Source organism: Colletotrichum graminicola (genome assembly GCF_000149035.1).
Source record: "Colletotrichum graminicola M1.001 genomic scaffold supercont1.3, whole genome shotgun sequence".
NCBI classification, from domain to species: Eukaryota; Fungi; Ascomycota; class Sordariomycetes; order Glomerellales; family Glomerellaceae; genus Colletotrichum; species Colletotrichum graminicola.
In genome coordinates, this window is record NW_007361007.1 from 295345 (window position 1) to 317344 (window position 22000).

General features: G+C 48.4%; 5 protein-coding genes across 5 annotated transcripts; 1 reads left to right on the plus strand and 4 right to left on the minus strand.

Moving 5' to 3' along the window:
• Window positions 1-387: 387 nt before the first annotated feature.
• On the minus strand, window positions 388-1079 carry GLRG_00998 (quinate permease; the record flags this gene model as incomplete). Its single annotated transcript, XM_008091683.1, has 3 exons — window positions 388-690; window positions 751-842; window positions 896-1079. 3 exons carry the CDS (start codon window positions 1077-1079, stop codon window positions 388-390), a joined length of 579 nt encoding a protein of 192 aa, XP_008089874.1.
• A 7748-nt stretch (window positions 1080-8827) lies between these two features.
• GLRG_00999 (quinate permease) lies at window positions 8828-9898 on the minus strand (the record flags this gene model as incomplete). The annotated part of the gene is made up of 3 exons (XM_008091684.1): window positions 8828-9323; window positions 9396-9725; window positions 9786-9898. 3 exons carry the CDS (start codon window positions 9896-9898, stop codon window positions 8828-8830), a joined length of 939 nt encoding a protein of 312 aa, XP_008089875.1.
• Window positions 9899-17631: 7733 nt separating this feature from the next.
• Window positions 17632-19402, plus strand: GLRG_01000 (uncharacterized protein; the record flags this gene model as incomplete). Its single annotated transcript, XM_008091685.1, has 6 exons — window positions 17632-17638; window positions 17701-17771; window positions 17846-17976; window positions 18042-18158; window positions 18233-19082; window positions 19172-19402. The coding sequence occupies 6 exons, from the start codon at window positions 17632-17634 to the stop codon at window positions 19400-19402; spliced, it is 1407 nt and encodes a 468-aa protein (XP_008089876.1).
• A 262-nt stretch (window positions 19403-19664) lies between these two features.
• GLRG_01001 (uncharacterized protein) lies at window positions 19665-19981 on the minus strand (the record flags this gene model as incomplete). Its single annotated transcript, XM_008091686.1, has 2 exons — window positions 19665-19785; window positions 19860-19981. 2 exons carry the CDS (start codon window positions 19979-19981, stop codon window positions 19665-19667), a joined length of 243 nt encoding a protein of 80 aa, XP_008089877.1.
• An 833-nt stretch (window positions 19982-20814) lies between these two features.
• Window positions 20815-21369, minus strand: GLRG_01002 (uncharacterized protein; the record flags this gene model as incomplete). The annotated part of the gene is made up of 1 exon (XM_008091687.1): window positions 20815-21369. The coding sequence occupies one exon, from the start codon at window positions 21367-21369 to the stop codon at window positions 20815-20817; it is 555 nt and encodes a 184-aa protein (XP_008089878.1).
• Between the last annotated feature and the right edge of the window lie 631 nt (window positions 21370-22000).

Below are 22000 nucleotides of genomic sequence, written 5' to 3' on the forward strand. Positions count from 1 at the left end.
ATTGCAATGGGTTGCGAGCCTTGTATTCGTATACCTGAAACCATCATTTCCCCCTAGAGCTTCCAAGCTCAGCTCCCGTGGCGCCTACCATCTGTAATGGAGTTCGAAACATGGCTATAATGGTGTTTTCTCGCCCATGAAGCCAGACAGTGGGAGATTGGCCGCAGGAAGGCTAAGATCCCACAGCCCCGCGTATGAAAAACGCGGTATTAGCATTAAGTATCAACCACTGCTGAACGGGTCCAAGCATCCCTGTGATTCTGACTCTTTTTGCGAGCTCAGTAGTGAATATTGCAAGCTAGCAAACTAAGGTCCATTTTATATCGACAGGGGTATTGGGTCTTTGTTTTAGATTTTGCTTAGATATACCTTATCCCCTGAAAAAGCTTAAGCAGACTCAAGCTGACTCTCGCCGAGACTCTTCTTCTCGGACTGGATGGCGTTGTCCTCCAGATCTTCGGTCAAGCCGACATCCCTTCTGGCCTGCTCAAGTAAGATCGTGTCCTCGGCGGCTGTGTTACTGCCAAAGACACGGTCCATCTCCTCGAGGGTAACGCCCTTGGTCTCCGGAAGGCAGAACCAAACCCACACGATGCTGCCGCCAAGAAAGACGGCGAAGAAGATGTACGTGCCCCATTGCCAATTCTTGAGCATAGAAGGGACGTAGAAGGCGACGGCGAAGTTATTGATCTGATGGCTATGTTAGCATACTGCGGTGGAAGGGGTGGCAGTTGATATGCTATTACGTACCCAGTTGCTAGATGCGCCGATCGAAGCACCCTTAGCACGGATGGAAAGGGGAAAGATCTCGGAGATCAGCGTCCAAGAAACCGGGCCCCACGCTGAAAGTCTGTCAGTAAGCTATTACCAGTAGGGAAGACAAAGAAACACGTACAAGCACCAAACGCTCCGATATAGATCCAGATAAACGCAACAGCAATCCAGCCCTCGGCAGGGTGACCCGGCCAGTCATAACTAAATTTGGCAACGATGATTCCAGGAATGATCATGGAAATCAACATAACGATAGAGCCTCCGATGAGAATGGGCTTCCGGCCGACCTTGTCGATGAAGGCCATTGCAGGCAGAGTACTGATGAAAAACACCACTCCAGTAACCCCTGTAGCAAGGAGAGCAGTAGTACCGCCAGTAAGACCTAGGCTCTGAAACACGTTACTCGCATAGTAGATGATTGCATCGATGCCGCTCCACAGTTGGAGATGGAGGCTCCATACACCTGTACCTAGAAGCATCACCATATGCATCATCATATGCATCACCATATGCACCTGCATATGCATGTCTCACTACACCTGGCCTACTTAAGGCCAGTGAAGAAGATCCACCTGGGGGATGGATCTTCTTCCATACACAGTTCATATATACATACTGTTCAAGTGGTTATGAGCCCAGTGTTTTACTATCTGGTGTCACTGGTGTACTACGACCAGACTCTATATTGAGTCTGCTTTAATCGGACTTACTACATTGAAGAGTCCTGAACCCCCCAAACCCTAACCGTACCTACGTGGGACGACAAACGCCGAAATGGCATTGAATATTGACACCGCCCCTACAGCCAAACAGCTGCTGCAAGGCAAATCGAACTATGTGGAATGGATTTGTCTCTTCTGTCGAGCGGCCAAGGCCAAAGATGTCTGGCGAATCCTTGATGGCACCGAGAGGATAACGAGAGAGCCAAGAGAAACGGACTGTTTGGTCTACATCGGGCTACCCAAGGAACCCGAATCAACCACCAACGACGCCCCCCCCTTGGCCGGAACCAGAAGCAAAGAGAGGGCAAGGGAGGAGGATACCTCGGCCGGAACCAGAGGCAAAGAGAAGGCAAAGGAGGAGGATACTACACCTGCACAAATCGACACTGCCAGATCCTTCCTCAAGTGGCAGACCTTCTACTGGAAGTGGGAAAAGAACTAGGAGAAAGCCCGGGTCGCCTATCACCTCCTTATTTAGTGGCTCAGCCCTGGAATTGCAATTGAGACCGAGGATCTGGAGGATGTCTACGTGGCCTTTAAACAGATCAAGAAGCGCTATGGGGTCTCTAACGAACTAGCTTGTTAGCAAGTTCTTGAAAAAATCGGCAAGCTCCGTCTTAACGGAGACATGACTGAGTACCTTGGAAAACACCGCGAATACCGAGCCGATCTTGCTGTGGCAGACTATCCATACACGGATAGTCAGTTTGTCACCAACGTCCTGATGGGCCTACCTAAAGCCTACGACAACCTTCGCTCCCAATACGACTGGATCCGCGCCCAACAGATGGACACTCCACCTGATGTGGAATTCCTCTTCAACCGTTTGTTCATTGAAGAGGAAAACATCTGTGTACGACAGCCGACTGCAAACAGAGCAGCGAATTTGAAAGAATCCGGAGGAAAAGGGGGAGCTAAGTCCGACCTGCAGTGTGCCGGCTGTGGCAAGCGAGGGCACGAGAAGGGTGACTGCTGGCATGAGCATCCTGAGAAAGCCCTAAAGGCACTTCGAGAAAAACTTAAGAAGGCTTAGGAAAACACTAACAATACCACCGGCACTAACAGCGGCAAGAACACCAACGCTACTGACAATAACAACGACAAACTGAAGCCTAAAGGCCTTGTTGCTGTAACCGACGGTTCTACTTTCTATCTCGTAATGGAGAACTCATATGACGGTGTCAATGACACCCGTCACGTCAGCATTGGACCATGGTTTCCGTTTGCCTCAGACAAGGAACGTGAGCTGATGGCTCTATACCGATGCCTAATCGAACACATCATCAACGATCCGTTCAAAGTCAAGACGACGCTTATCTTTACTAGCGAGCTAACCCCCGCCGAATGGGGAAGATCTGACCTCATCGCTGTCCGAGTTGCGCAAACCATGCTGGGTGAGGCCATGGAAACTGGACGTATTGTGCTACAAAAGCACAAGGAAGACAACTAATCCACTCCTGCTTGAGCTAACTCTACGACCGAGGTCACCGAGACCGAACATGGCGCGGAGGAGCTTCAAGCTACCCAAAAGGAGGACAACAAGGACACTGTTGAACGCAAGAACTCTGGAGAAGACAATGGTGAGATCAACATCCTCAACCTCCCTGGTCAAGACATCCCTGCTGATACTCTCCAACAGAAGATCTCTGAAGGAGGGATAACGTCACAGGAGTGCCAGGATTAGGGGGTATGTGAAGAGGATAGAGATCAGATCAAGTCAGTTAGTAGCTAGAAGATATCTTTAGAATGCAACACGCTTCAGGCATATGAATAACACAAGGAGGCAGATGTTATCCTACTTGATTCAGGTGTAGATACTTGCCTCTTTAAAGATAAAGAGCGTTTTATTGACTTGAGACCCCTTGATGTTACTATTGGCTCTATTAACAGTGCTGCAGGCCTTAAGATCAAAGGAGGTGGAAATGCAGTTGTGACACTGAAAACCTTAGAGGGAAAACCCACTCTAATTACCCTCATAAGATCGGCATATGCCCCGGGAGCTCGGCATAACATCGTTTCCCTGTCTCAGTTGGCTGTTAAGGGTAAACTCTACGGGACATGGGATGATGAGAGTATCACTGTTCTTAATGGCGAAGACGAGGTTGGAAAGGCTAAGCTCATCAATGGCCTGTATTACCTCTAGCTCTACAAGAACGATGATCTCACTGGACTAGAAGAAGAATTGTTTGCTGGTCTAATAGAGTTTGATGACGAAGTCTGGATGTGGCACAGACGTCTGGGACACCTTAGCCTCCACAACATGATTAAATTGATTGATGTTAGCAAGGGTATTACAGTCACAAAAGCGGCGATACTGAAGAAGATCAAGAATGACGAGATATGCCCGGTTTGTTGGACCATGAAGGTCACTAACAAGATACCTTGTGACCTAGCAACCAGGAGAGAAAAGACTTTTGGAGTACTGATTTATGCTGATACATGGGGACCCTACCTAGTTGAGGGCTATGATGGCACCAAGTACTTCCTCTTCTTTACAGATGATGCCAAACGTTTTACGTTCGCAGCTAGTCTAATAGCAAAGGGGAATCTTGCTGACACATTCAAGAACCTTTATCGACAAATTGAGAAGACCTTTGATACAACGATTTGAGGGTACAGATTTGACAACGAGTTCTGGAAAGGGCTAATTGGCAGATGGTTGGAGAAGAAGAACTGCAGGATTGAACCAACGGTTGCATGGCAACACTACATGGGAGGCACCCATGAGAGAGTAAACAGGGTGATGAGAGACAAGGCGGCACTAATGATTCAAGAACACTTGATGACTGGCTAACTCTCTAAAATTATCACCGAAAAGAGCCTGGAAGCGATACGGCAATCAACACTCCCTGTAAACCTCTGGCCGGAGGCAGTCAGGTACTCTATCTATCAGAAAAACCGAGCTCCCTCAAGAGCCCTGCGTAAGGGAAGAGACGACCAGAATGGGACTCAAGAGGCTCTGGCGGATGTACCTAACGTCTAGCCACAAGCAGAGGAGCATGCTGAGGAACAGGAGCAACCAAACGGCCCACGACAGAAAAGCTAAGTAATCACACTGTGGGAGGCAGTTTATTATCACCAGCCTAAATTTGACAAAGAATCAGTATGGGGAAGCCGTGTCTATGTGGTGATCCCACCGGAGATCCGAGACCGGGGCAAACTTCATGCTCTGAGGGGATGGATGGGATATTTCGTTGGCATGGAATCAGAAGCTGTCATGCGGGTCTGGTCTCCGGACAAACATGAGGTCTTTAGAGTTGGGGTGGCGAGAGTCCAACACGCTCACGGTCTGGACGATCCTTAAGAAGGAGACGAGCAACACCCTACACAGGAACAACAAGTGGATGTACGACAACAGGGGGAGCCACAAGAGCGCACGGAGTCGGAAGGGAATGCTAGGTCCTCGTTTTGGGTAGACGAGGACGACGAGAGTCAACAACAAGATCACGAAGAAAGCGCAAACGACAATGGCGGCAGTGGCCCTTTATCTTAGTTAGCTATCTTGTTTGCGGGAAAACGTTCACGCTTGCCAGACGATGATTTTTCACTATCACAATCCGAGTCACAATCCCAGTCATACTCGTCGAACTCGAACCCACTCAGCCCACAGTCACTAAAGGAGAAGCTATCTTAACTATTAACATAGCTGAAGGGGACAAGAAAGAAGACTTCTCCTCTAAAGAAGAGAGGCCGCAAGGTGGGAACCCTGAGGAAGGGCCTTTTACCACAGAAGAAAAGGATTAGGCTCTAGGATAACGACCGAGTCTGTTGTCAGTGTGCACGCGTAGGCAGACAGTGCTACTGGGACCCAGAATGGCGAATGGATCCAGAGTACCTGACTATTTGACAAAAATGCGAACCCTGTACACAGGAGGGAAGGGTCGGTGACTGTGTTATGATTACTGATCGAAAGGACTTGGAGATGTATCATGCCAAGCAAAAGGAGTCGTGGGACAAGGTCAGAGCAAGACAGGGGAAAGTCCTAAGGAAGGGAGTACTAAAGGACGAGAAGTGTCACCGCTGTGCAGACCGGCGATGGGCCTGTGATGGCAAGATTCCCTGTAACACCTGTATAGCGAAGAATGTCCCCTGCTTCCCACAAGGAGCCAAAGATATTCCAAAATGTAACTGGTGTAAGGGGAGAAAGCTTACGTGTAACAAACAGACACTATGCAATGGGTGTCTAAAGGACAACGTGGACTGCGCTTGCCATGACCAGGATGGACTAGTTACAAGAGTCTGGCCGGTCAAGAAAACAACGAAGACGAGATACGACGAGGCCCAAGAACACAGGTGCATTGTATGCATCAAAGAAGGAGCAACCTGTGATGCAGGACAGCCGTGCACAAAATGTGTTACTAGGAGGAAGAAAGGTAGAATGGTTCTCTGCGTCTACAAGAATCTGGAGCTAGGATGCCTTGAGAAATGGAATACTGCTGCTTACGACATTGATGATAGTAACAAGGCTGTCCTTAAGGATAACTGGGAAGAGTTAGGCAACAGGGCGAACATACTCAAACGAACTATTAAGAGGAACCCTTTGGTTGAATTACGCCACGTTAAGAGGGCGAAACAGAAGGAAGAGGCAAAAGCAACTTACATGCGCCTGAATGGTCCAGTTAACAGACAACACTCTGCCGAACGACGCAACACAGATCTTCTAAATGGATGGGAGATAGTCCATACTCCTTTAGATGGAGACCTCTGTGGCCTCTATGCCGTCATGTTCAGTATCCTGCTCCAATGGCCTGACGTACTAGCTCCATCGCTAGGTGATCTCCAAAGAATTCACAACCAGCTCGCCGAGGAGAATCCAGATTTCGACATGGGCAACAGGGAGATGTTTCGGGCCGACCAACTAGCAGCCATAATACTGAGGTATGGCCGACAACTCAGCAGACCTGTGACGCTTTATCTAGGATACATACTACCGAATGGGAGCATACTGATCTACCCTATCGATGACGAGCTAGCAAACGGACTCTAGCATGTGGTTTGGATTCATAACAACAACGTCGAAGATGATGACTTTAGAAGTGCCTATTACTTGGGGATCAGACTACATGGGGAACGACTTAGACGCCCGGAGGGACTAGAAGGACAGACAGGCCACGACAAAGACGTGCAGCCAGACTCTGACAAGGACTCAGGAGAGTCGTCGACGGGAGGACTGGGAGATTCAAGTGTTGATGATGACATTGCTGCCTTTGGAAAAGGGCAGGTTATGTTGACCTAATGGCTTATTAGCGACACCATGGACGGAGGGTTAGAAGATCTTACAGACTCTGAAGACTGGTCTGATGAGAGCGAGCCCTAGATTGATAGGGATATCGATGTGTTTGCTCTAAGTCACTACATTGCACTGGCACACCAAGATGGCTCCTGTATGCCAGATCCAGAGACATATAAGGAGGCAATGCGAGCTCCAGATGCGGATGAGTTTTGAGCAGCCATTACTAGCGAAATGGCGAGTCACGTTAAGAACGGCACATTCGTTGAAGTGGACGAAAACGAGATACCTAAGGGGCAAAGACCGCTTTCATCATGATGGGTCTTTAACCGCAAGATTGGGATGGACGGCAAGGTTGCTAAGCACAAGGCAAGACTGGTGGCCAGAGGATTTTCTTAGAAAGAAGGAGTTGATTACGAAGAAACCTTTGCAGCCGTGATGAAGTCGACTACATACCGTATTCTCATTGCAATCGCAGCTATCCTGGGTTGGGAAGCTCACTGTATGGATGTTGTTACGGCTTTCCTAAACGGCACTCTGAGTGAGATTGTCTATATGAGAAGTCCTATGGGTTGGACCTTATCCCTGGGAAAGGTTTGGAAGCTTGTGAAGGCGTTATATGGCCTTAAACAAGCACCAAGAGCCTGGTACAGTAAGTTCTTGGAAACACTCATGGAATGGGGTTTTGAGGTTTGCCCATATGACAGCTGCGTCTTCACTCATCCGGAACATCAAGTCATTATCGGTATATGGGTTGACGACAGCATCATTATTGGCCCTACCTGGGAACGGATCAACACAGTTAAGGCGATGCTGAGCTCTGCCTTTGAGATGAAAGACGAGGGACTTATGCAATACTACCTAGGTCTTTAGATCGACCAACGAGCGGATGGTACCTTCGTGAGCCAGAAGAACTACGCATAGCACATACTACGCCGGTTCAACCTCGAGTCCTGCCACGGAAGGAAAGTTCCTATGCAGCCAGGAATCACGCTCAGCAAAAACAACGATGAGGCTGACGAGGCTCGTCGCACGGAGTTTCAGCGGAAGGCGGGATCTCTCAACTACCTGGCTGGACAGACAAGACCAGATATAGCCTTCTCGACGTTCCTGAACGCAAGGTATAACGCTAACCCAGGTGCTGAGCATCTCCGATCGATAAACAACGTCTACGCGTACATCAAGAACACCATGAATTGAGGGATCTTTTACCGAAAGGGTGCACGAGAACTGGCAGGTTTCTCCGACAGTGACCACGCTGGATGCGAAGATACTGCGAGGTCAACCACGGGATGGATCTTTGTGCTGGGGGGAGCACCAATCTCATGGTCTTCACAACGGCAGAAGACTGTCTCTATCTTAACTACGGAGGCCGAGTACATTGCTGCAGCAGAGGCAGCAAAGGAAGCCGTATGGATCCGGAACTTCATTAACTCGTTAAAGACCGAACTCTAATACGACACTGTCCTACTGTACATGGACAACGACGCGGCGAAAAAGCTGACGAGAAACCCAGAGTTTCACAACCGGACAAAGTATATCGACATCCGATATTACTTTGTAAGAGAACGAGTGATGGAAACAAGGGATATTGACACACAACGGGTTGATACCAAGTTCAACATCGCTGACATCCTGACGAAGCCGTTGGCGTCTCAAAGACTTGAGGAACTTGTCGCGTTGATGGGGATGGTAGATAGCGACGTTGGAAACAGAGGTGATGAATAAGGCACAAGAGTATGGTGCCAGGGGGAGAGTTGGAGATGGAGGCTCCATACACCTGTACCTAGAAGCATCACCATATGCATCATCATATGCATCACCATATGCACCTGCATATGCATGTCTCACTACACCTGGCCTACTTAAGGCCAGTGAAGAAGATCCACCTGGGGGATGGATCTTCTTCCATACACAGTTCATATATACATACTGTTCAAGTTCCACTGTTGGAAGAACATTATTAACCAACTAGTTTGATGTTAGTATACTTATATAGGGTTAGGGTTGGTGATGATAGCCTGGTCTAACTTTAGGGTTACTAGGGTACAAGGAATAAGGGAGTTTGCAGCAGTACGGTTGGTAAAAGGTAATGTAGAACTCACGCAGTAGCAACACGCTTAAAATGGGACCATTCGCGGACAATACGCCAGTACTGCGCAACCTCGCGCATCCACACGCTGGTTTCCTCCTTCTCGGCCAGTTGAGGGAAAGCCTTTTGGAAAGCGCGCTGCTCAAAAAGAGCCTCGGCTTTGATCTCCTTGAACTCCACCTGGACGAGGTCGTTTTCCTCAGGGAGCTTGCGGAGGTAGGCAATGGTCTTGACGGCTTCCTCGTCTCGGCCCTGCTTCACTAGCCAGCGAGGCGAGAAGGGGAGCCACCAGATTCCGAGGGCTAACAAGATGGCGGGAATACCCTGAATGTAGGATGGGAGTCTCCAGGCGAGGTCCGACTGGCCTTCGCCAATGCCGCCGATGTAGTTGCTGCCGTAGCCGACCCAGAAGCTCAACATGATGCCTAGGATGGTAGCGAACTGGTAGAAAGAAACCATGAGGCCACGCATCTCGGGGGCGGCGAGCTCCGCGTTATAGAGGGGGCTATATGTAAGTCAACATTCTGTACATTGGGGGCCGTGCTGTATACCGATGCGTCGAAGCCAAGACACTTACGCAACACCACTGAAAGTGCCGACACCGAGGCCGGTAAAGAAGCGACCGGCATAGAGAAGCTCCGGCTTGTGGTAGCTCGCTCCAGTGTACAGGTAACTTCCGAGGATGACCCAGATGCAGGCTGAGAACATGGTGTACTTGCGGGAGAAGACCTCGCCAAAGACGCCGGCGGTGAGAGAGCCAAGAATACCTCCCAGCTGAAGGACAGAAGTCAACCAACCGGTGGCGCTGGATGACTTGACGACGGATGGGAAGTTGTCCGTGAAGCGTGTCATGACAAGGGACTGGCCCAAGACTCCTTGTTGAAAACCATATTCAAGGCCTCCGATCCTGGTTTGAAAGCAGTCAGCTAGGTGCTCGCTATGATGACTTTCCGAACATCCAACTTACGAAGCAAAAAGAGCAATAACGAGGATCTTTGGGTTGTTCGCCAGGGTCTTCCATCGGTTTTGGAACGCAAGTCTCGTGCGCGCCTCGGCGGCGGTTTCCGCTTCGACGGCCATGGTGATGACAATGGCGGCTTGCTTTCGGACAACGACTAATCAGACAACAGAAGGCAGGACCTCGTCCTTGTTTGACGAAACAAATACTCGGCCGGAATGAAACCCGAGAGTACAAGACGATCATCTCGCCCCGTGGGCTGGGACATCGGTACTTAAAGCTGCAGAACCGACGCTAAGGGTTGCCTTCCCGGGACGTTGACCGGGGAGGCGTCCGTCGACGATGGGGGCGGTTTTTGCCTGATTGGGACGGCACGTGTCAAGCTTTGATGAGACTTTGTTTTGACAGAACTGCGAGGCTGGGTGAGATGGGATCCATGTTCCTGGGTCGCGTGGCGTTTGCCGTGCACTTCTGGTAGCTCTGGGGGTTTTCGTGGACGGCTCGTGTGTACCCTCCGTTCTTTCGTTCGACCACATGACCGTAACGTATCTTTGCCATTTTGTTTTCATGTCGCCAAACCACATCTGACTATTTCTCACGGCGGCTGTCCTTGCCAGAACCGGTTGAAAGCGTTGGATGGTCCGTCCTAGCTTACTGGCCAAGAATATGGTCCTCCGGAACTCGCATCTTCGTACCATGTATAGGCTACGCGAGGTCATACCCCGCCATTTCTCCAGGCTGTGAGAATTTGATACATCACCCGATTTTGGTCCGCCCCCGCAGCGGGCTGCAGTGAAATTTTCATTTGATCCTTTGCCTGCTGCTATTGATGATGAGTGTCGTAAAGTCGTGCAACGTGGGGAAAGATGCAAGGAGCTAGTGCTCGAAGCGGAAGTTGGCCGAGTGGTGGACCGCCGTATGAGTGGTGACCACTCCACCGAATAGCGGTACGCGAACATGTCCATGACTAATGGAGTCAGCTGGTGTGCCCATGGGGATTTGAACCGTGGGGATTTTGGCTTCTCTGGGGATCCCGCTGGGCCAGGCTTCGGTAAAGAAAGTTGTGAGGGGAATCCTCCGTCGTTTGGCAATGGCACCGAGGAGAGGCCGCCGAATGTCAACTTACCCGCAGATGATCGGCCATTGAACTTAGAGGCCCTTTAACCTGGTCGCCACGTTGTTCTGATGTTCCGGAACAAAAAGCTTCTCGAGGAGCCAAGATATTTCTTATTAAGACGAAAAGCTTTGATGGCACGCCGAAATCAGTTGCGACCTTGGCAACGAGACGACGACTGCGCTATTACCCAACCGAGCCTATTGTTTGATGGTTCCAGAATGACGTTTTTGGGCGCGCATCGAGCTCAAACATTGGGAAACCAAAAGCCATGGTATTTCGGTTGATGCTTGACCCGAAGTCAGAAGTACCGCCCTCATCGTGTACTCAGTCCTCATCCTGCGGGGGAGTTCTTCGCCGGTTCCCGGAGCACGGGAAAGGTTTGCGCATTATCGGGCCGTTGCCGGGCATCGAGCTGCTGCCGGCAAGAGCTGCCTGGCGTATACTGAAGTATTACCTGTCAAACGTCAAACGTTGTGACTTGGGCCACCTGCTCCACAGGTTTATGCTGGGCGCAGTACGGATACACCAATGCATAATCCGTCGGTTTCGCAAGCAGTCTAGCCGGCCGTGGGGAACGAGCAACATGGCTCTTTGCGGAAGGATTTGTCTGTTCCCGTGGTCCAACGGTCCCGTTACTTGAGGAATTTTGTCATGTCCTGTCCTGGTGCCATCGGAAATGGGTCTCGTTTGGCTTTTGCAGGGGGGTCTTGTAGACTTACCGCCCACTCGCCGATAATACCGGAAATGCAAAAGCAGTTCCGCGACTCAGGCCCCGGTCCCAAGTTTGCAGCAGTGGTCCTACCGCCGGTGTTTGGTGAGTCACCACTGGTGACGAATACCACAACACCAATGGACTGTCGCATGTCCGCTTTCGGCCGCTGCCCTGCAAATATTAATCATGATCAGAAAACTTGTATCAGTCGGCGCTGAAATTGCTGGTATATATATGTAGCATGTGACGAGATCCTTGTCTTGCAACATGTCGTTTATCTGTGCATTCTTTTTTGCTCGACTCAGCACAGGCTTGGGTGTTGCGATCCGTCTCCTCGCTATCAGGCAGCAAGGTTGGACTATTGTTCTAGAGATCAACGGCTTTATGTCACTGACTGTTGGAGACAGCATTGTTGATGCTGTTGAGATTTTCTGCATAAAACTCACTTAGTCCGAGTAAACCAAGTAGCTCAAGCTTTCTTTTCGGAACGAGGCGGTATTTGTTCGTCGACCAGTTGGCTCTTCCACTCGAAGAGAAAATAGATTCTTTCTGAGACGAATCAATTGGATGCCAGAGTCAAAAACCCAGTCCAGCATTAATCGCCGAGCAAGCAGCAATGTGCTGATTCAGTGTCCGTCGTAGGGCGTCGGAAGAAAGTTTGGCAGGTGAGAATTAGCCAGTCGGCAAGGCCGCCTCATCTGCCCGCTTCACAAGCTTTTTCATCCCAGCCAAAGAGTGTCGCCTCATCTTTCAGCTGTGTTCTACTTGACAATTGAAAACACCGGGCTCTGGCGATGTCAGGGCTCGCAGTGATTGCCAAGTGGACCGTGATGATTGATAGACACTCCAACTTCATGCGACACTGGTAACAGTTATTCCCTAGCGCAACAGTACGCCGCCTAAGGACAGAGAGAGGGTTATTATTAACACACTGGACTTAATTACGCTCTTTACTACTAAAGTAATAGAGTAAGCGTGGACACTACTAGAAGAAATGGATAACCTACTTACCCTAGACAAGGTAGCCCTAGCGCTTACAGAGCTACTACAGGGAGCTGCCTAAATAGCCAGCAGGACATAGATTAAAGCTAACTTAGCAGCCTAGTAGACTATAAAGTGCTTAGAGGCTAGGAGATAATACAGACAGGCATAAAGGAGTAGGGAGGCTAAAGATTAGGATGCTGCTATAAAAACCCTCTAGGATATAGTCTAGAGAGTAAAGGCAAGATACTAGACAGACTAGATTAATAAGATACAGTTAGATAGAGAGATATACTATATTATAGGATAGTATAAGCCTAGTAGTTAGTTCTAGGCGCCCCCTCTATAGGATAGTAATAAGGTAATTACTACGCCTATTAAGAAAGCTAACACTTTATAAAAATACCTCTTAAAAAGGTTTAACATAAAGATAAATATTAATCCCCTAATACTAATAGTCTTAAGGAGGACTATTAACTAAGATAACGTAATACCCTTAGTAGAGGTAGAATTAGCCCTACTTAGGGCTAGTAATATAACACTAGGGGTTAATAGGATCACTATTACACTCCTCTGTGTAGCGTAGCTATATATCTATAACTACACTAGGCAGCTATTTAAGGCCTGCTTATACCTAGGGCACTACCCCCTAGTGTTTAGAGATATAAAGATAGTAATAATCCCTAAGCTAAATTAGGATATTAGCACCTTAGGGGGGTAGCGCCTAATCTCCCTCTTCTTAATAATAAGTAAGGGCCTAAAGCAGCTAATAGCCTAAAGGATAGCTAAGAAATATATAGAATTAAGGATCCTCTACCCCTAGGTAGTAAGGGCCCTCCTAAAATAATTAGCTATAGATATTATAGTAGCCCTAGTATATAATATTAAGATAGCGCTAGACTAATAGAGGTGCTACACCTTAGTAATAATAGATATTAAGGGCGCCTTTAATACTATTAATAATAGCCGCCTAGTTAGGATAATATAGGAATAAGGCTAGCTATATAGCCTTATATAATAGACCTACTTTTTTACTAATAAGAGGTAAGTAAGGATTAGATATAAAGGATATATAACACTAATCTTGTTACTATACTACAGCCTCTTATAAGGATCCTTAGTATTACTAATTCTTTACTTCTACTATATTAAACTACTATACTACTTTAGACTAATAGCTACCTAATTTAGCTATATAAATAACTATATAATACTATACGTTAGTAACACTAAGGAAGACAGTAAGGACTAGGTATAAAAGATCTTAGATAAAACTACTAAGTAAGGGAAATAGAATAAGATCTTATTTAATATAAAGAAAACTAAGCTTATATATTTCTTAAGGCACTATAATACTACTAGCCTTCTAGTTATATATAATAAGATAGTAATACACTTTAGTAAAATAATAAAGTAGCTTAGCGTCTACTTAGACTATATACTTAACTTTAAGATATATATTAAGAAGTATATAGCTATAGTATATATAATAGCTAGACATATCTTAAGGCTTAACTAGGTCTACTAAGGGGCCCCCCTAGCGCTAATATAGAGGGCTATATATATAATAGTTATCCTAAAGGCACTATATACCTCTAAGATTTAGTACCTAAGGGATAGCAGACTAGGCCTTAAGATAAAGAATAGGTAGCACCTTAGGGTTAACTATAGCTTATTATATTAAATTAATAAGATATAAAAGGTAATTAATAAGGTAATTAAAGGCTACCTCCTAGTGTAGCAGACTATACCTATCTTAGTCCTGCTAAGGGAATTAAGCACCCCCCTAGCAGCTTAGCTGCTAGAAGCGTCTTAACTTAAGTATAGCCTAAGGCTAGGTAAGTTAGACGCTAGCTACCCCTTAGTATAGAGAATCTAAGGGGCTAAGAAATATAACTAAAAAGGTATACTAGTATAGCTAATAACACTTATTAAGGTAGTAAAGGCTACCTTAAACTTCCCTTAACTAAAACTATAGTTCTAGACCTATAACTAGATATCTAACTACTAAGTAATAAATATAGTAGACAAGAAGTAGGTAGTAAGGGACTATAAGGCGTAAATACTAGGCTAGCCTAGTAACTATATTATAGTATATACTAATAGCTTATAGGTTAAACCTAATAAAATAGGCTATAGATATACAGTCTACTATAGGACTAGGAAACAGCTCTCAGGATAAAGAAGGCTACTAAATACTAAGGTCTATAATATAAAAGCTAAAGGAGCTAGGGTAGGACTCTAAGCAGCGCTAGTGTATATAAAGGAGCTTAATATTAATAGGATTACTATCTGCCTAGATAACTTAGTAGTTATCTATAGCCTTAACAGCTTACTTACTACCTCCTTATAGGAGGCGTTCTTAGACTTTATAAATATAGCTACTATAAGTAGTAAGAATATTAGGGTATAATAGGTACCTAAATATCTAGGAGTAAAAGGGAATAACGTTATAGATAGTCTAGTAAAAAGGGAAGTAAAGATATCCCTAGTAGACCTATATACTTAGCCCCCTATATACTTAGTAGTAAAAAGGAGGATTAAGGCCTATATTAGGGCTAATTTTAGCTAATAGTAGTAAGAAAACAGACTAAAAAGTTACTACTAGCTAGACCTTAACATAAAGCTTAAGCTAATATATAAACTTATTAACCTATTATATATAAAACTTTACTAGCTTATTATAGCTAGGTTAGGATATAAGGACTTTACCTAATACTATTAGAGATTTAACTACCTAGAAGCTAGGTTAGAATACTTATATAGCTAACTAAAAACCCTATTATACCTACTGCTTTACTAAAAAATATAGTATAAAATTAACACTCCTTAGTTTAATATATCTAGCTATATTATTAACACCTTCTCTTATAAGTATAAGAGGTTTATATAGAATATTTATAAGATATACTTCTTTACTTAGATCTGCCCCTAATAATAAATATATACTTACTTTATTACTATACCTCTTACTATAGTAAATAGGCCCCCTAGTACTCTCTGTCTTAAGCGTATAACGTAAGAAAACCCTACGCTAGTATAACTTACTAGTTAGTCTAGAATAAAGAGGCCCTCTAGCACACAGCGCTACGTATAGTAAAGGTAATACTAACACTAGTGCGGCTTATATACTAACACACTAGACTATAATAAGGAGACATAGCTTTATTATAAGATAACTTTCTTCTAGTACGTTTAAAAAAAAATACCCTCTAGACTATAGTATAGTCTAGATAGTAGTGTCTTATATATAAGGTCTATATACTTATAATACTTTACACTATAATAAAGCCTTAGCCCCTCCTTATTACTCTCCCCCCCTACTACACTTTCTCTTCTCTCTCTTTTGTCCCCTTTTCTTCTTCTTTTTTCCCTACTATAAGGGAAGAACTTAACATAAGTGTAGAGGGTTAGCCTACTGCTATAGATAAGGATATGTAAATAGCACTATATAACTAAGTATATAGAATCCCTTTATTAGACTGTAAAGAAAAAAGAGGCATATTGCATAGCACCTAGAAGCTAAAGAGCCCTTAGGCACTTAATAGTAATAATAGTATTTAGTTTAAAACTCCTAGGTATAGTTATTAAGGATTTATAAGATAGATATACTAGCTAGACTATAGAAGGTTAGGCTAAGATTATTCTCTGTATTATAGACCCTAAGATAGTTACCCTAGGCGCCCTTTGTCCTTTTTAGGAACGTACTAGGCGTTAAATATAACAACAACAATAACAACAATCCAACTTCATGCGTGATGCTCTTGGCAGGTGGTGAACTGTGGCCCTGGGTTGTCGAAAGTATGGTCAAGGATACTGGTGGCAAGCGTGCCGAATTGGCACATGTCATTGTGGCCCAAAAGGTTTCACCTGCAGGTCAATAGCACACTTATCGGATGCTCTCCCGTCAGGACCTGGACAAATGTCGATTATTGATGACATGCCGGGTCGTGGCTCAGAGTCTCTAGAACTTCATGTAGGACATGGCTCGTCGTAAAGTGCCTCCCGGGTTGCAGAATGTTCATGATGAACCATGTAGATCATGGAGACCCGCAAGTCGTTGGTTCGTAGTGGCTCGAACCTACATTAGTGTACATTGGTGAGGGAACTGTGGATTGTAATACTGGTAATCGAAGTTGTGGCTGAAGCTCCTATCTTAGCCGAGGAGGAGATGCTGCTGGTCGGTTCTGTGCCACGCCGCGCGTTCTTGGGTCGACAAATACTCGGCGGATCTGAGGTGATGAATGGCAACGACAAGTGAATCAAGCTAGCTGGCTGGCTGGCTGGGAGAAGGATCGGGAAAGTTTTCCAAACTCGGGCACGCTTATCTTTCAAGCCGCGAAAAGAACCCCTTCCCAATAGCATGGGATGTCGTCGTGAAACCGTCGCGGCAGTCTCCAATCAGGCGCACAGGCCAAACAATGGCACGTGTGGCGGTATTGCCGTACGGGTTATGGGTGGTGTGTGTTTGGGACCTGCAAGAAAAATGGAGGATGAGGGAATAATTTGAGAAGACGCGGGATAGTTCGAGAATATGACGTCCGAGACAGTGCTGTAGCGGTGGTTTTTTTCTTCTTCTTTTTTACGTGGTCTGCCGATATCCCAAGGATAGAGAGGAGATGGTGGAGATGAATTGTGAGGAAGGTGAAGGAAGGTGAAGAGACATACTGGGCGGTGATTGGTCAATTGCAACAGTATTCCCGTCCGCTTAACAAAGTCACCCTTTTAAGTGCATATAGCTATCCGAAACGAGGAGCTTGCGCCAATTCGGGTATAGTATGCCGCTACCGGGGATGTGCCCCGCGGTGCTGCCCCACCAGCCAGCCGCGGGCGGGAGAGAGCGGGGGTATAGCTGCTTTTTTGTAGCAGAAATCCGCTGAAGGTGGTCCATTCCATGAAGCCTTGGTCGTGTTTGGCCGATACTACGCCGTCTGAGACTCATCAGCTTGTAACAATCTTTTCTACAGCTATAATATCTCTGCATTTCCCTCTCCCAACACATCCCGTATTCGACCTGATCTCCACATACCCATACACAGTTCAAGATGCCTGGTACCATACACTCCCTTTGCCAACTCCCCAGCTGTACAAGGAAACCTAACGTGTCACGGCAGCTCCCTACTCAACCGGCGACAAGCGGTCCTTTGGCTGGGTCACCGCTCGCGAGCGCTGGCCTGTCATCATCGTTCGTTCTCTACCCCCATCCCTCGCTTCCTTGTGTCCATGCTGCCATGTTCGAGCTGACGTCTCGTGTCACAGACCCAAGCCATCGACGATCTTTACCGGTCCGTCTCGCAGACCAAGGACGCCGAGAAGGAGGCCGATGGCAAGAAGATCATCGAGAAGATTGCCCGCCTCAAGTACGAGGTCCAACACGACCGACCGTTGACGTATGACCGATCTGCCTATCCCCCCTTTTCACTCGCAGCAGACCTTGTTAACTCGACCGTACCAGACCGATCGAGGACGATGGATACCCCGACGTTAGCATCTACAACGAGGAGCTGAAGAAGCTCGGCTCACCTTCATGGCTCAATATTCCCTGGCTCTACTGCGAATGCTACCTGTTCAGGTGAGTGTTTCACAGCTGGGCGCCGAACCGAATGCCCGTCGGCAAAGACGCGGTGCTGATGGAGTGACTGATAGACGCATCGCCACTTACTTTGCCCAATCCACACACTGGAAGAACTACGACGTCTTCGCCCGCCAGAAGATCAGCACCTTCCGATCCTCTCGCCCCGCCGTGCTGGAGCTGGCCTCCAAGTACAAGGAGCTGGTGGAGCAGCTGCGGGCGAACAAGGGCACCGCCCAGGACGACGAGGCCGAGAAGATCCTCTTCGCCGAGATGTGCGAGATCTGTTTGTGGGGCAACGCGACGGACCTGTCTCTGCTGACGAGCCTGACGTACGAGGACATCCAGAAGCTGCAGGGCTCCGAGGCCCGCAAGGCGTCGGAGAAGAACATCGTCGTCAACGACCTCCCCGCCGTCTACGAGCTGCTCAAGAAGGCCAAGGCCGAGGGCAAGAAAGAGCGCCGCATCGACATCGTCCTCGACAACGCCGGCTTCGAGCTCTACGTCGACCTCATTCTCGCCGGCTACCTGCTCTCGGCCGGCCTGGCGACGCACGTCGTCCTGCATCCCAAGTCGATCCCGTGGTTCGTCTCGGACGTGCTGCCGGGCGACTTTGCCCAGCTGCTCGGCGCCATCGCCAACCCCAAGCCCTTCTACGAGACCCCCTCGGAGGAGGAGGAGCTCCAGAAAAAGACCCCCGAGCCGCTCTCGGAGGCGGACGCGGGCAACCTGTCGTTCCTTTTCCAGGAGTGGAGCCAGTTCCACGCCGAGGGCCAGCTCATCCTCCGACCCAACCGATACTGGACGCATCCGGGCCCCTTCTGGCAATTGCCAGAAGAGGCCAAGGACCTCTACGAGGATCTCAAGGCAAGCGAGGTGGTCATCTTCAAGGGAGACCTCAACTACCGCAAGTTGACTGGTGACGTAAGTGGTCTTCTTTATCAAATTCAGTTTTCTTCTTGTGGCGTTCTTCCCCACCACTGCCGAAACCATACTGACTGGCATAACTCCAGGCCGACTGGGATGCCGCAACGCCGTTCACCGAAGCTCTGAAGAACCTCGGTCCGGGGTCTGGCCTTAACATCCTGGCGCTCCGCACCTGCAAGGCCGATGTCGTCGTGGGTCTCCAGCCCGGCGACGACGAGAAGCTGCTGGCGACCGAGGGTGGCGGCGGCGACTCGGGCTCGCGTAAGTGGGCGTGGAGCGGCAAGTGGGCCGTTGTGTCGTTCTCGGGCGGCAAATGATGATGATGACGATGACCTGTTGTTTTTCTTCTAGCTCTTGCTTTACCCACCTGCGCGAATTCCTTTCTATAGAGCATTGGTCAATAGACTTTGAAAGAGGGAGAGAGAGAATGACTCTTTATACAAATAGAAGCCTTCACCGTCTGAGGCCAGTCCGGCATCGCTTTTCTTTGGGCACCCATTGGTTCCAAGTCCGTCACAACCCAAGCGAGTATTCCTTATATTGAGTAAACCACCCGCATCCCTCCGCCTCTGATTACACCTAGTCACCAACAGAAGGGTTGTATAATGGTACCGGTGGTAGTCGCGTAGCAGACTTGGCTATTCCACTCCATTTGATGTGCTCTAGTGCGTTGTACTTGGTCGTCCTTGCACCGCCTTTCCTGGGACGAACCACTTGGCTCTGTCAGTCTCCCTGTGCCGCTTTCTTGCTTGCAGCCTGCCCGAAGGAACTCACAGGGTTTGCACTCGGAACAAATGATGTGTCCGCACCTTTTGATGGCGCACCGCGAGGCCTTCTGGTTTGGTCCGTTGCACTTGTGGCAGACCCAGCGCCTGCGCCACACTCTGTAGACGCATCGCGGCCTACAGTGATACGGGTCGAAGCACTCTTCCTTGATCACTTTTCCGCAGTCCCCGAATGCGTCGGTGTTGCACCGGACCTTTTGGCATGCGCCTTTAAAAGTGCTGTGGTGGTCGCACATATATCGTGTTGTTATAAGTTGGCACATTATTGGTTGAGGTACAGGGCTTGCCACTGGCTATCCCCCTGATCGCCAGAAGTTGAACTTGAAGTCGAAGTTGAAGTTGACGTGGAAATCGGATTTTGTAGTGGGAGCGTAGGCCAGAGTGAATGGATACCTGTTACGGATGTGTCAAAGGGTTGTAAATGTGAAGGAGACCAGTAGGTGAGGCTGATGAATGTGAATCTCGGATGGTTGTGGAGAGCCTGGAGAGATGTTTTCTTCATAATTCTTCTAGTAAACAAACAATGTGAAGATTGGAAGAATCTTCGACAGAGAAGAAGGAAAACGAGCAGTAATCGTCTAGCTGCCCAGGGAAGGGAAAGAACCATTGCTGTGGTTCATAGCTCCTGCTTTCCCTCCCAACCTGCCGAGCCGGCAATTCACCGATGCTTCACCGGCGCTGACCGAGAACCACCACCCTACCTCTTCTTCACGTCAAGACATAGGTTAGGACACGGCAATGACGAAGCAGCATCCATCCATCAAGACATCAGGATATTTCAATCTTGTTAATGATCTGTTTTGCTCCCGGAGAATGTCGCCAGAGAGCTGTCCCCCGGAAACAAGTACAAAGAAAAACCTTACCACAAAAGAAACATGTTCGTTGACGACGCCAGCCCGTCCCATATTGATATCCCGACATCCGACTCTTCTCCTCCTCTTCTTCTAAAGACAAAGTCCAATGCAGTCGGCGCCGCCCTTTCCCGGAATGCAATCGTCTCTCGGGTCGTCCACGCAAATCTTGCCATCCGGGCACTTGGTACCCGGGAACCCGCCGCACTTGATCGGCACCACGCAGATGCCCGGTCCGTCGCACGCCGGCCCGCACCCGCCATCGAACGGGTTCTTGATGCACTCGAAGCTGGCCGGGCACGGCGTCGGCGTCGCGCGGAAGCCGCCGCAGGCCTGGTACGACGTGGTCTTGACCGGCCGCAGAGTGACGGTCCTCGTGGCGGCGATCGTGGAGGTGACTGTCTTGTTAAGTGCCGAGGACGCCGAGTTTTGGGGCAGTGCTGGAGCCGCCGTCGAGTACGTCAAGTTTTTGGATAGTGCTAGCGCCGCCGTTGAGGATATTGTGGCTGGTAGCGGGACGGGGACAAGGGTCGTCGGGACGCCGCTGCCGGAGGTGGTGAGGAAGGGTGTGACGGCCGGAGCCTTAGGGCTCGCGGCGGCGGCCAAGGCGGTCGCGCCGAGGACGGCGAGGATACTGCGAACGAGCATCGTGACTGATTAACGTCTGCTGGGTCTTGAAATGTTGGGTGGCTTGTTTTCCGTTTGGCCTACCCGTTGAACAAGAGGTAGAGAAGTGGGCACCGAGCAGTCGAGGAGAAAAGTCAGCGACCATTGAGCTGTTGATAAATGGGAGGGGCCTCTCTCCCTTTCGTCGGGAATGCTGGTTAATGGGCTTGTCTTGGTGCCTTATATAACCCGAATTCCAGTCCACAGTAGGACCGCGTAACCTTGCAGCATCTCTAGGGGAACAGGGAGTGAGCTTCCCCTCCCATTCTTCCTCAAAGTGCCCGTCGTTGTTTCTCGACTCCTGTCTCAGTTTGCTAAGAAGGGAGGGCATAGCACGTCCGAGTTTGGCAACAACACAACGATGAACGCCTTTTTCGGTAGCGCCACTTACCCTATAAGCGGCCCCCTTCGTAATTCAAGCGAGGCTCACAGGACTGGGCACGAGGCTTTTCCCAACCTAGGAAAACTGCCTGGCTGGCGTTTCGGGGAAGATCGCTTCCCATTGCGGGGACGTGGACTCAGCTCGTGTCGTTCCTAGCTAAGTGCTTATGTTTCATGACGAGACCTGCGAAGCCAAGGCATACTTTTGGCTAGTGTAACGCGGATCAACGGT